Consider the following 12,867-nt stretch of genomic DNA (forward strand, 5'->3'; position numbering starts at 1 on the left):
CGGGTTAATCATCAAGACACACCAATCAATTACTGAACTCACTGCTGCAGTGTAGAGTGTGCAAATGTGTTTTTTTTGTCAAGTTCATAACACCTACTCGGCAATTTACTCTCATTCTTAAAGCAATAGTCTACATCCATGCAAAATGGAGTGAAATGTACTGCTTTGTTGGGGGTAGATATTTCAAAATACCTCTCAGCCTTTGTCCAACACCCTCTTGCTGTAGTAAATGTAAAAGAAGTAAGCAGGGGATCATCACAATGACTAGCCAGCAGCAAGAGGCAGGCCCTAGGGTGAGAATGGTTGGAAACTAAATCTAAATTTTTAAATTTCTGCCTACGGAGGAATCAAGCAATTCCATTGCATTGATCAATTTTACCAAATAATTCAGGGGCTAAATCACATCATAGGAGTGCTGTGTTGCATTAACCATTTTATCCTAGCTTTTAACTAATAATAACAGTAATAATCAGATCTCACAAGGTTATCACACTGATGATCTCAGTTTTTGGCTTACTTTAATCACTGCTGTTACTCTAACACGAATGAGAGAACCTTTTCGGAAGGCTAGATACCTCTAGGAGTGCTACAGGGTCCAAATGTGTGATAATTGCATCAAAACCAGTAAACAGCATTAACAGATACATGAAGTAATGACACAGACCTACACCTTATGACTTGTGAAGCACTTAACAGCCTTATCAGCACTTTCTCTGGTTCAACAGCTTGTCTTTACCAATGATCTTGTAATTTCTGTATGTTCAAACAAGTCATACACGACCATGAAAAAATCAGTATCACTGAATCCTGTGAATGGACCCTCCCTTCTCCAGGCTTGTTCATGGTCCACATCCTAGGTATCACCGTGGTCCCCACTTGACGTTGTTCATGCCTTGTAGCTGCTTCTTAAGCTGGCCAGAATCTGCCCAGGCAGAGTTCAGGTACACATCCTCACTGTCTTCTTCCATTTTCTAGTCAGTGCAAGTAATTGACAGATGATATTTGAATGTTAAGATGCAGTGAATCAAGATAAATCACAATCTCTTGGTGAACTTCAGTCAACACTTTTATAACCTAAACACTAACAAAAATAATAGCAAATGATGTTGTGCTTACAGAAACTGTCAAAATAACTCTTTTTGATGAATATAACTGCCCTTATTCTTTATTCCTTTTCACAAATATTAACTTAATATCTTTTATGGAATTACACACGATGAGGCACTCTTACACTGCATCTAAGATAGGGGACATGTAGTCATGCTAGGAGATAAATTTAAAGTTTTGTCCTTCTTTACAAACAAAACAAAGGGTGTACAGTGTATGCAAATGACATAATAGTACGGTCACAGAAGTAGATGTTATGATTGGGCCGATAGGTCACAATGATAACAAAAAAATTACAAATATTACACAAGTTATGGCAGATTTCTGAATCATCATCACTTTCATTTTTGTTCAATTCTATTTGCCCTTATACAGTGAAACCCCGTTATAACGAGTTCGGTTATAACGAGGAACCGCTTATAACGAGGTGATAGCGTCGGTCCCGTTTTCCTTTGCGTGTAAACCTATGGCAGAACGAACCGGTTATAACGAGTTCGGTTATAACGAGATTCCGGTTATAACGAGGACAATTTCGGTGCATCATGATAAAGAAAAACATAAGTAATTTGATCGGATATAACGAGGTTCCATTTCTTGACCTGCCGCTTTCAATCACGCCACGAACGATACATTGAAAAGCGATTTCACTTTTACGATCTCCGTTTTACGTATGTGTATAGAACGCAGTAACGCACTGCACAAGTGCCCGTCCCGTCTCGATATCTACATGTACTATCTGAAGCATGAAGACTCGGAAACAAACATGTTTCAGTCCCACCGTTATCCTTCTTGACCATCCATTATCAGGGACGAATAACCGAGTAGGGCCTACCGTTCTTTCCATGTTAAACCACATAACATATCATAATCATTCCATTTTCTTTTTTGCGAGGTTCCATTTCCTGACTTGCCGCTTTCAAACACGCGACAAACGGAACATTGAAAACCGAATTCACGCTGTCCATGTCTCTTTCCCGTTTTGCAGAGTACACGTAGTTCATGTTTTCTTCTTAACCACGCTATAAGACACAGAAACACCTTCCGATGTTCCTACTAAGTTATTGAATAAAATCATTCGATTTTGTTTTTCGCGAGATATACGCGTGCGTGATAGGTCAGACCACAGCGCAACGAGAGAAAAAAAAAAATATAACGCATTCAAAGACTTTTCATGTAGCAACACTCGTGGCCAGAATGGACAATAATATTGAAATGCGTGTGCAACTCATCATTATACCCTTTCCATTTCTAGTTCCGACTTTCAGTTGTTTTGCTGGCAAGTAACTATTATGAATGTATAATGATTAAAGCCGAAATAATTAATGAAATAGCAATCCCGCTGGGCGACAGAAGCGTAAAAATAGTTGAATATCGCATGTTAATCTACTTCATTGAGTTGGTGTTCAGAAAAAGAAACAAACGCATTTAACAGTTTGAATAGATCTGCGTTTGTTCATTATCATGTAACAAATGATTATATAAATATGAGTGTGCATGATTAAAACCGAAATCGCAATCCCGCCGAGTGACAGTAGCGTAAAAATAGTCACGTACTGATAGTTGAACAGCGCATGTTAATCTACTTGAGTCCTTGTTTGGAAAAAGAAACAAACACATTTAACAGTTTGAATAGATCTGGGATAGTTCATTATCATGTAACAAATGATTATATAGATATGAGTGTGTATGATTAAAACCGAAATAATTAATGAAATCATCGCAATCCCGCCGAGTGACAGTAGCGTAAAAATAGTTGAATAACAAATGATTACATAGATATGAGTGTGTATGATTAAAACCGAAATAATTAATAAAATCATCGCAATCCCGCCGAGTGACAGTAGCGTAAAAATAGTTGAATAGCGCATGTTCATCTACTTAATTGAGTTGGTGTTCAGAAAAAGAAACAAACGCATTTAACAGTTTGAATAGATCTGCGTTTGTTCATTATCATTTAAAACTGCATTTCACAATGAAGAATTTCTTTCTTTCAGAATGGTCTATGAGGTACAGATTTGCGCAAAATGATCACAACATTCCAAATTCAACCTTGTCGCGTATTTTTCAAGAACGGGTGTACAAAACGCGAAAAGATTTTTGGAAGAAAATAAAGAACGAATTTTTTTTAATCCCTTCGAACGCAACGATCATACATTGTATAGGATTACAGCGGAAATGATTCATGAAATCATCGCATTCCCGCTGGGCACCAACAGCGTAACATACCTCGTAAGTTACGATAAACAACGCACGTATGTTACTCATTTTGCGCTGGTGTTTAGAAAAACTTAACAAACGTATTCTATACAATATGATTTTGTTAATTGTCATTTTACGATGTTCACTGTATTTCACAAAACGAAAAAAAAAAAAATTCTTTCAGAATGGTTCGATACAAGAGGAAGAGATAGGTGTAGAAAGAATCACGAATCATGATCTTGCCGAGTAGGCCTACTTCTCAAAAACTTAATGTGAACTATTATGAGAAGAGATTTTTGGAAGAAAAATAAAGAATTAACGCATTTCAACCCCCACTTTTCCGTCTTTTTCATGTATCAATTCACAAATAATTTCCCTTTATTGTCTCAATAATAACGATCCATAATTGTGTAATAACAACGCAAAGGATGTTCTTATAAATTTGATTGACGGGTATGATTTTGTGCTTATGTTTTTCTTTGTTTTTGATGTGTACGGTTATAACGAGGTACCGGTTATAACGAGGTAATATCGCCGGTCCCACGGACCTCGTAATAACGGGGTTTCACTGTACCTATTCTTTCAATTCTTTTTCAATTTTTTTTTTTTTTCAATCTCTAATTTCCTTTGTGAGTATCAATCAAAAAAAGTTTTGCTGTAGCAGTCTGGGGAACAAAGGATTACAATCCACACATGACTTAGATACCAATCATGACCTTGAATACCTAAGATCAAAACACTGAACACTGAAATAAGTGACAGAAATCTAACCTCCACATACATAATGTATGCTACCCTGCCAAAAAGGACTTTATTGTTAGGTATGAACCTGATGGGGTGGCCTTTATTATTCTAAACTTTATCAGATTCAGACAGCTAAATGATTTTTCCAGAAGACATTAAACATGTGCCTTGTTGATGCAAAATTTGTATTTTAGATCTCACCCACAAATCAACCAGGGAGACTTTTTAATGGTTTTGAGGTGCAAGGTGACAAAAGCTTCTCTGTATGAAAGATTATCAGTTAGAAGTACACATACAGCTGTAGGAGTAGCTTTACACAAGTTTGTGGCATTAGGACTTTGCATGTTTATTGATAAATGAAAGCACACAACTTTGTTATAATCTTCAAGCAGTGTGTACACTATGCAATGTGATACTATTTATCCTGGACCCCATTTCATAAAAGATGTTAGGATAGCAACTCTTGCTGGAATGACAGGAGGCTGGATTCTTGTTGTTACCATGACAATTGCCATTCCAGCAGGAGTTGCTATCGTGTCAACTTTTTATGAAACGGGGCCCTGGCTGGCCAGTATGTGGGTCTAAGGTGGGAAAGTAAAACTCAAGAAAGAAAGAGGTACGACCTCCTTACCTTCCATTCTTCCTGTTTACGGTAAGCATGGAGCATCATCTGTTTCCTTTCATCCTCATTGAAAACTGGTTCCCTCCCTGGGGCCCCCTGGCCTTTCTGTCACATTAAATAAACAATGAAAATGTGATGCAATACTAACCTCTGTATCATCAGGTTGTATACCTATCTCACATCATGACATTTATTCACAAGAAACATGGACCGAGATAACTACAACTGATATTAGATCAATCTGACCAACTGTGAATAACAACAAAACAACCAAACCAATAAATTCATCCCTAACGGGAAGGTAATAATTCAAAATTGCAAAACTTGCCCACACACCTAAAATAGAGCCACATACCTCACAGACGAGAGCCACTCATCCAACACAGAGCCACCACACACCTAACACAGAGCGACAACACACCTAACACAGAGTCACCACACACCTAACACAGAGTCACCACACACCTAACACAGAGTCACCACACACCTAACACAGAGCGACCACACACCTAACACAGAGACACCACACACCTAACACAAAGCTACCACACACCTAACACAGAGCCACCACACACCTAACACAGAGCCACCACATACCTAACACAGAGCCACCACACACCTAGCACAGAGCTACCACACACCTAACACAAAGCTACCACACACCTAACACAGAGTGACCATACACCTAACACAGAGTCACCACACACCTAACACAGAGTCACCACACACCTAACACAGAGCTACCACACACCTTAGAAAGAGCTACACACCAAACATACAGCTAAATATGTAGCCTCAAGTGCATGGCATAATCAGCTTTTCAAGTGATATCAGTGAAAATGTAATAAATGGTCTTCACTTGCATGATGACTTTGTAATTTGTAAATTACCAGTAATAATCTATCTCCAGTAGTACACCAATGATGATCATGTTAATCTTCAAGCCTATATGACAATCAAGCTTACTCTTAACATTTTTTTTCTTTTCTCTCTACCAGTCTTAGCAACTACACTGTAGCTTTGTAATTAAACGAGACATTCATTTCTACTCTGAAAACAAGATGGTGATTGAAGTTTAAAAAATTGTCTCTATTCAATCCCAGTACTACTGGTTGTATATACACCAAGTCATCAATATCTGCCACACTATATCTAGTACTTACCTTTTGTAGTTTGGCAATGATTTTTGTCTTTTCATTCTTTCCCAGGTAGTCACAGAGCTTCTTGCCTCGGTGCATTTCTTTGCCAGAAAACCACAGTGAGGCATTGGACTCCTCTAGAACAGAGAGTGATGCCTAGACACATGGAACAAAGATTGAATTTAGAGCTTTCATTGTACAATGTATATACCAGTATTAAACTCTACAAACTCAGGATGCAGACTACTGTAATGCACACTTAAACACAGTACAAAGTAAACACAGTTTTCATAATTAAAATGAGTGATGACAGTTTATCAGGCCTGGCATCTTTTTTTTTTGCTGCAGTAATAGATATTATGTTTATACCACTGAACATAGTAAAGATTCCTTCTTTTTTGTGTGTGTCTTGTACAACATGAGGGTCATGTTCTACAGTGACCCTGCCTCCGTTTCTTCTGCCCACCGTCCTCGGCAGCCTGACAGTCTATAATTCTATTCATCTGTTTATTCTCACTACAGAAGTTAGAGAATGCTTCTAACCAATTACAGTAACGAATGGGTCTTGTAAGAATGCAGAAATGCTTTTTAAATGTGAGATTCTGACTCCACTTAGACTTCAAACACCAGGAGTTGGATATCAAGTCCCAAGTGGTACAAATTCCTTGGCTCAGCAAAACTACCAAATATTCCATATCACAAAACATACTTTTTTCTATATGCCATGTCAGTGAATGTTTAGTAACTAAATATGGAAAAATCTATAGCCACATGGCAAAGATGCAATGAACCAAAGAATAAAGTGTTGAAAGCTAAGAATGGAATTGTAAAAATACCATTATTTCAAAGGAAATCAAAACACTTTTAATACAATAATCCTATGGAATTCACAAGGACTCTCATCTGTGTTCACAGAATCAATGAAAACAAAGTGTAGACTGTGGTATGGCCAAATCCTACTTAGGCTTCACATTGCAAGTTGAGTATTAACCCGGTCTGTGCGGGAACCTAGTGACCTGCGTATTAAGTCTATGGGCATTTCAGAATTCAGTATGGAATGGGTTAAAGAGATCTTACCTGTGTACCTTCCAGTTCTTCTAGACCCTCAAATTCCATCCTGATAGGGTCATGTGGTGGTAGTCCCATAGGATAGACAATAGTGACAGCACCCCGAAGCTGATCCAAGGCATCTTTTACCATTGGTGCTGTGACACAGACATTAGCAGACACCTGGTTCTGTAGATATAACAGATTTCATCAAATGATCAAAAGTCTGCCTTGGTATGTATCATTTAGACCGACTTGCAGCAACCTAGTTAAACCATACCACGATGATGAAAGCAAAGAAGAAATGATACAGTGAATACAGAATTGAGAAAATGATAACTGGAGCTACAGTATTGTATACACATTTAACAGCCTATATTGGGGAGAAAGATTAAAATGACACATCACTAATGCTGTATGCTGCCTCAAGTTTTATCTACAAAATATTTAATATAATCTAAAATCAAATTTGTTTATATGTCACTGGCGTCACTAACTCTCAAAACCAGAAATGTACTATATATCTGTGGAGACTAGTATCTTTGTGGACTGCAGAATAATTTTTAGGGTACAAAATTAATACAGAGGGTGATGCGTGGTATGCTCATTTGTGAGACCAAAGGGTTGCTCATATAATCACACAAAGGAATACAAATTGTATCACATCATACATTACAGAAATTACTTACTTTGGATATAATCTTCTTTGCTTCGCTTACTGTCTTGGTAAGAACTTCCTTCATCTTCTCATTTGGGGCTGAAATAACATGAATCAAAAGAAATATGGTGGACTACATATAATAGCGTCATCTTCATGCAGCATGCAAAAATTAATCAAGTAATAACAAGTTCAATGTGTGTAAATAAAAAAAAAATCCACAAGGAAAATAGCTGCACTGGTGAGACGTAATCCCCAAATCATTCAAATAAGTCACAATAAACAAGACTGAAGTTAGTCAATATAATTCTGTAAAATGCATGTGAAGGTCTTTTAACCCTAACACTACGGGGGGGGGGGGGGGGGGGGATATTATGGCTTTCCCCTGTCCAATTTTTGTCAGTGCTTCCTAACGCTTTAATATTTCGAAACAAAATACCACAACCTTTTTTTCTGTGATCCTTCCTGCATGTTTTGACACCAAATTCATGGCAATCGGACCTACGGTAAGGGCGTCAAATTGTTAAAACTGAACACATACCACTGAAACTTCATTATTTCTACATATGACTGTGTACAAACCTATGGACAAAATCAGAAACTTTTCTTTTAAGTAGATACTTTTAGAAAGTATCAGAACTTTGCAAAATAGTGTACAACAAATACAACACACACCCTCTCACACATAGACATACTATACACAGCTAAAAAAGTTGAACAAACATGGAAATACATAAGAAAATTGGAAATCAATAAACTACATAAGAAATAAAGATCACAACTCATTTTTTTTTCCCAGGAATTGATAAGGAAGTTATAAAATACATTTGTACCAAAAACTTGCTATCCCTAAAACTTTAGTCAGTGAGAAATAACCAAAAACTATGATTTCCTGCATAAACTAGAATATAAATTTACTTATCATTTCAAAACTGACTATCTTCATATAAACTTTGAATTCCTCTTTAATGTTACAGAGCATACCATACTGGTATGCTCTGTGACATTCCATAAAGTGGTTTCTTAGTATCTCACAAAAAGTTAAAAGCTCAATTCTCATCTCCACCAATACTACAGTATATACCATTCCTTGAAGCCTGTTCCTTCTGCAATTCTCTGAGAACCTTCAATGCTCCCAAACAAAATTCCTTTTGACTGTAGACAAAGGCAATTTATGTATAGAAGTCTTTTGTTTATGTCATCAGCTTCCAGCTACGCGATGCCTTGCCCCAGCAGAGCATGCAATATAGAGCGCGTATACAAATCTCAAATAGGCACAGCTTGAACTCCCAAGTTCATTGACCCTATCTGCCAAATGATCAAATATCCTTAATCGACGAAAATTCCAGCATCACTACCAAAATTTAATTATCTATTCCTTGCGTCATTAATCAACTTTTCCTGCAAGTTTCATTCAAATCAGTAAACAACATTTGGAGTTATTTTGCAAACAGAAAAGCCAACCAAAGCTGATGAACACATTACCTCCTTCCTTGGCGGAGGTAATTATGCAACATAAAAGTAAGTAGATCACAGCTTGATTACCTTTGCCATTCCGTCTCCCAATAGGATCTTTGCAGTCAATAGCACCACCACTTGGCTCACACTTTTGCCCCCATTCATCTACCAACTTAAGGTCTTGGATCTGGTCATCAGTCAATCCCTGCATGTTTGGAGGAAGGGATGTTCCATGTTCAGCAAGTTCACCAATTTCTGAAAAGTTGAGACAAGCAAAGATTATGTTAGTGTGACAAATGATAATGTTACTATTTGAAGTACTGTACCATATTGCTGTAAAACCTTTGAAATAAAAAAAAAATACAGGATATTTGGAATGTAATCACTATCTAGCATGAACATGAAATAACTTGAGTATGCTGGCCATAAAGGTCTTTTCCTACATACTAGAAGGTATCTATGGTTTGACAAGATTAAATCAATAAGCTATTACCATTATGATAGAGTTTGGTTTCTAGTTTAATAGATACCATCAAGAAAAAAAATTAGATCACAGAATGGATCTGCATAAGATGACCTGCTGCAGTATTCAATGGCCCTTCAAAGCACACCCTGGTTTACAATTACCTAGAAGTATTTTGTTTCATTCATCATTTGACATCTGAAACACTAGGAGTATTACCCCACTTTCAATATAAATAAATACATTCCTACATCAATCTGTTGACTTCAAGATTGATAAAATAGACATTTTACCTGAGCAAATTCTCTCAACCTTGAGTCTGCCATTGTAGATTTCCAGGAGTTCTTTCATGACATCTTCAACAGGCATCTGAACCGTTGTCTCATACATAAACTGACTCTCTTCTCCCTTTTTTATGTGTAGCTTCACCATCTTGGTGTTATTCACTATGGTGTCACCCTCTCCTGATTCTTGATTTTCTGTGGAAACATGTAGAGATTTGGGAGGAAACTGAGAGTGAGCACTGGTCATGAATAGTAATACAAAAAAAGAAGAATACATAAGATCATACATTACATGGGCCATGGAATGGGGGGGGGGGAGGGGTGGAATTGGGGATAGCCATTGAGCCTTGAACCCCCCCCCCCAAAAAAAAAAAAAAAAAAAAAAAATAGCTTTGACTCTCAAGACATTCATTTCAATCAGAGAGGTTGCACTGCCCTTCATCCTGTAGATGCAACCTGTCCTGGGTTCCGCTAGCCCGACCAAACGCTGTAAGTACGCTGTGCGACGTACCTACGTACAGCGACTGGGCTGTGTATAGTTAGGGTTCCGCATACTGTAGAAAGGGACCAATGTTTACTTGTAGTTGCACATGACACCCTCGCTTTTATGGTACATACAATGTAGGAGAGCCATGCACAACCTTGACACTCTGTCTTTGGCACCTCCATGCATTGGCATGAAAATGACACAATTTGCATCCCAATATAGCTTCCTTGGAGCTGCAATTGGGATTACTAATATTTACCTACACCGAAAGTACCAAAATGTGAATTTCTTCGCTTTTTTACATTTTTATGTCGCATTTTTTTTTTTTTTTTTTTTGTGATTTTGGTCCACACGATGTTCTGTGAGGCTTATCTACGAAGTCTCGCGTGTAGATACGTGTACTGAATGTCATCAGTACGCAAAAATGTGCATGTCTGGAATTACCATGCTGTCCGGTAATACCATACCTGTATATACAAATTGTATATCACTGCTAGTGCTAGGTCAGGGTTTGCCTTTTTTTCATAGCTTTAGCTTTGTGTGAAGATGTGTGACACATCTTCGATCCCTCTGAAAGACAGACGAGAGGCACATCGACTCACATGTCTGTACAAGATCCTCCATGGCCACCTGGATATAGAGTACAATAGCATAAGTGACTCAGAAACAAGTTCACAAGAGAAAGAAGGGGACATACCAAATAGTTTGTGATAGATCAAACTTCATCTGATGTCTATAAGTTTTCTTTTTTCCACGCACTGTAAAACTCAAAAGCATGGAACAACTTGGCTCCATCTTCTATTCCACCATTTCCCAAAAGGACCCCATTTTTAGGTTCAAACTAACCGCACCAGCGACCCCAACCCGTACCGAGTCAGGGTCGCATTGCAGCCCTATGGCTATTGATGATGTACCACCTGATATGGCTTAGTATTTTGGTGACCAGAGACCAAAATACAGGGTTTTACTCTGAAATTCGCAGCCATACTGTTAGATAAGATACTTACAATCAGAGGCGCAGAAATTGATTTACAATACGATCTGTTTTAAGAGCCTAGTGACAGATTTTATCCGAGGTTTTAGTCCAATCCGCACTTTGTATCATAGTACAACTTACAGTACACCTTTACAAAGCGCATGCGCTATCAGCCTTGCTGTTGATCGGGTATGGATAAAACGTAGCACATATTATAATATTATTTAATACACAAATGCGTGTGGGGAAAAAAAAAAACCAGGACGGCTCGCTGAGAATTGAAATGAATATTCATTCGCGCATGCTCAGATCACTTTATTTATGTGATTTGTTCAAAATGGCGGATCCGCATCTCGTGGAGATGGTCTCAAAACAAAGATGATGACGATTAATCTTGTTTTCGGAGGTAGTGAGGGATACATTGTTGCCTGGGTTGTATAACATTCAACAATCTATGGCAAATATGGTAGGACCCTATTACATGTGGCTTTTCGTTGCGAATCCAAGTTTTGTTTAAAAACGATGAGTTGTTTACTGAATTGCGAGCATTGCAATGCACTTGTGTTGATTACTTCACTAAATTACATAATTTACAAGTAGTCGGGGCCAGGGCGCTGTTAGTAGTGTTAGTGTTAGTCTGTTACTGCACTGGTTACACTCAGCAGCTCCCCGCGGCCCCGCTCTTTTTGATGAGGACCCTTCCTTCTCATCCTTTTTCTGAAAGTCCATCCTCTACGCAACCTCCAGTCATACCAGTTAAAACTCCACAGGAGATGTTAAGGAGGTCTAGCTGGTTACTCATCCAAGATCCAAGAGCTGTGGAAGCGCGAAGCCGGAGACCGGCCCGGCTTGGTTCTAACGGTTAGCGTTCTGCTGTTAACCCCCGGGCCGAAACGAACGTGTTGCTATCGATACTAATTGAAATTCCGCGCCGCTGTAGCGGGACCGGTGTCGGTGACCACCACAGAACTATATAGGTAGAATGATCAAGTGGGGTATGAAAGCATAGCCAGCGCACGCGATCTCCGCCATTTTGGTTAGTCTTTTGTTACGTCACGGCTAGCGTGCGCAGAACAGGGTTTGCGGAGTTGCAGCATAGCGCAGGCCTACGCTGACTTTTTTTTCTTCTTTTTTACCTCCCCCTGCTCATCGCAAGCCGTGACGTAACAAAAGACTAATCAAAATGGCGGCATGTAATGTGCGCGCAACTGGCTATAAAGCTACGCGTGGGTTGTGAATAGGCTTGATCAATCTACCTATTTATATTTGTGGTGACCACTACTACAGCCCGTTGGCTTGGTGCGGTGCGCTGTGACACTGCACTGCTAATTCAATTGACTGTAAACTAACGTTACTGTGACTAGTACAGCTGTGTCTGATACTTACATGATATTTACTGATTTAGGGATGCAGCCCCGCAACTTTCTCCCTTCGGCTTCGTAAAATCAGAACACAGGTCACTGCACCTAGTACCTCAGCTCATTCGGCGGTCGAGGGACATAAGAGGCCTAGATTTTAGAGATAAAATACATGTGAATGCACCGTAACATGACAACTCGTAGCGTAGCGCGCAGCGTTTCCACGGAAGCTTGAATCGCGAATCAATCCCGAGCTTAACTGAAGTTAGCTAGTACTTTAAAGATCTGCTAAAAAACGATACAAAAAAAAAAAACAAAATGTCTT

General features: G+C 38.7%; 1 protein-coding gene across 2 annotated transcripts; it reads right to left on the reverse strand.

Annotated features, from left to right (window-relative positions):
- Positions 1-217: 217 nt before the first annotated feature.
- Positions 218-12,731, reverse strand: LOC140242686 (cilia- and flagella-associated protein 298-like). 2 transcript variants are annotated; one of them, XM_072322446.1, is made up of 8 exons: positions 12,571-12,731; positions 9,731-9,916; positions 9,062-9,229; positions 7,548-7,615; positions 6,889-7,047; positions 5,836-5,967; positions 4,682-4,777; positions 218-971 (listed from the first exon to the last, which is right to left on the reverse strand). In XM_072322446.1, exons 2-8 carry the CDS (start codon positions 9,867-9,869, stop codon positions 861-863), a joined length of 873 nt encoding a protein of 290 aa, XP_072178547.1. In that variant the 5' UTR covers positions 9,870-9,916; positions 12,571-12,731; the 3' UTR covers positions 218-860. The 2 variants fall into 2 exon arrangements, with proteins under 2 accessions (XP_072178547.1, XP_072178548.1); XM_072322447.1 differs by lacking the exon at positions 12,571-12,731 and adding an exon at positions 11,938-11,964.
- Positions 12,732-12,867: the final 136 nt, after the last annotated feature.

The sequence above is a fragment of the Diadema setosum genome, chromosome 19 (assembly GCF_964275005.1).
Source record: "Diadema setosum chromosome 19, eeDiaSeto1, whole genome shotgun sequence".
Taxonomy (NCBI): domain Eukaryota; kingdom Metazoa; phylum Echinodermata; class Echinoidea; order Diadematoida; family Diadematidae; genus Diadema; species Diadema setosum.

Excerpts from the sequence above, each read along its gene's own strand:
- LOC140242686 (XM_072322446.1), bottom strand. The coding sequence starts at position 9,869 with ATGGTGAAGCTACACATAAAAAAGGGAGAAGAGAGTCAGTTTATGTAT. Across the intron at positions 7,616-9,061 it reads TGGGAGACGGAATGGCAAAG|CCCCAAATGAGAAGATGAAG; the intron begins GTAATCAAGCTG and ends ATGTTATTTCAG. Across the intron at positions 972-4,681 it reads GTAAACAGGAAGAATGGAAG|AAAATGGAAGAAGACAGTGA; the intron begins GTAAGGAGGTCG and ends TGCACTGACTAG.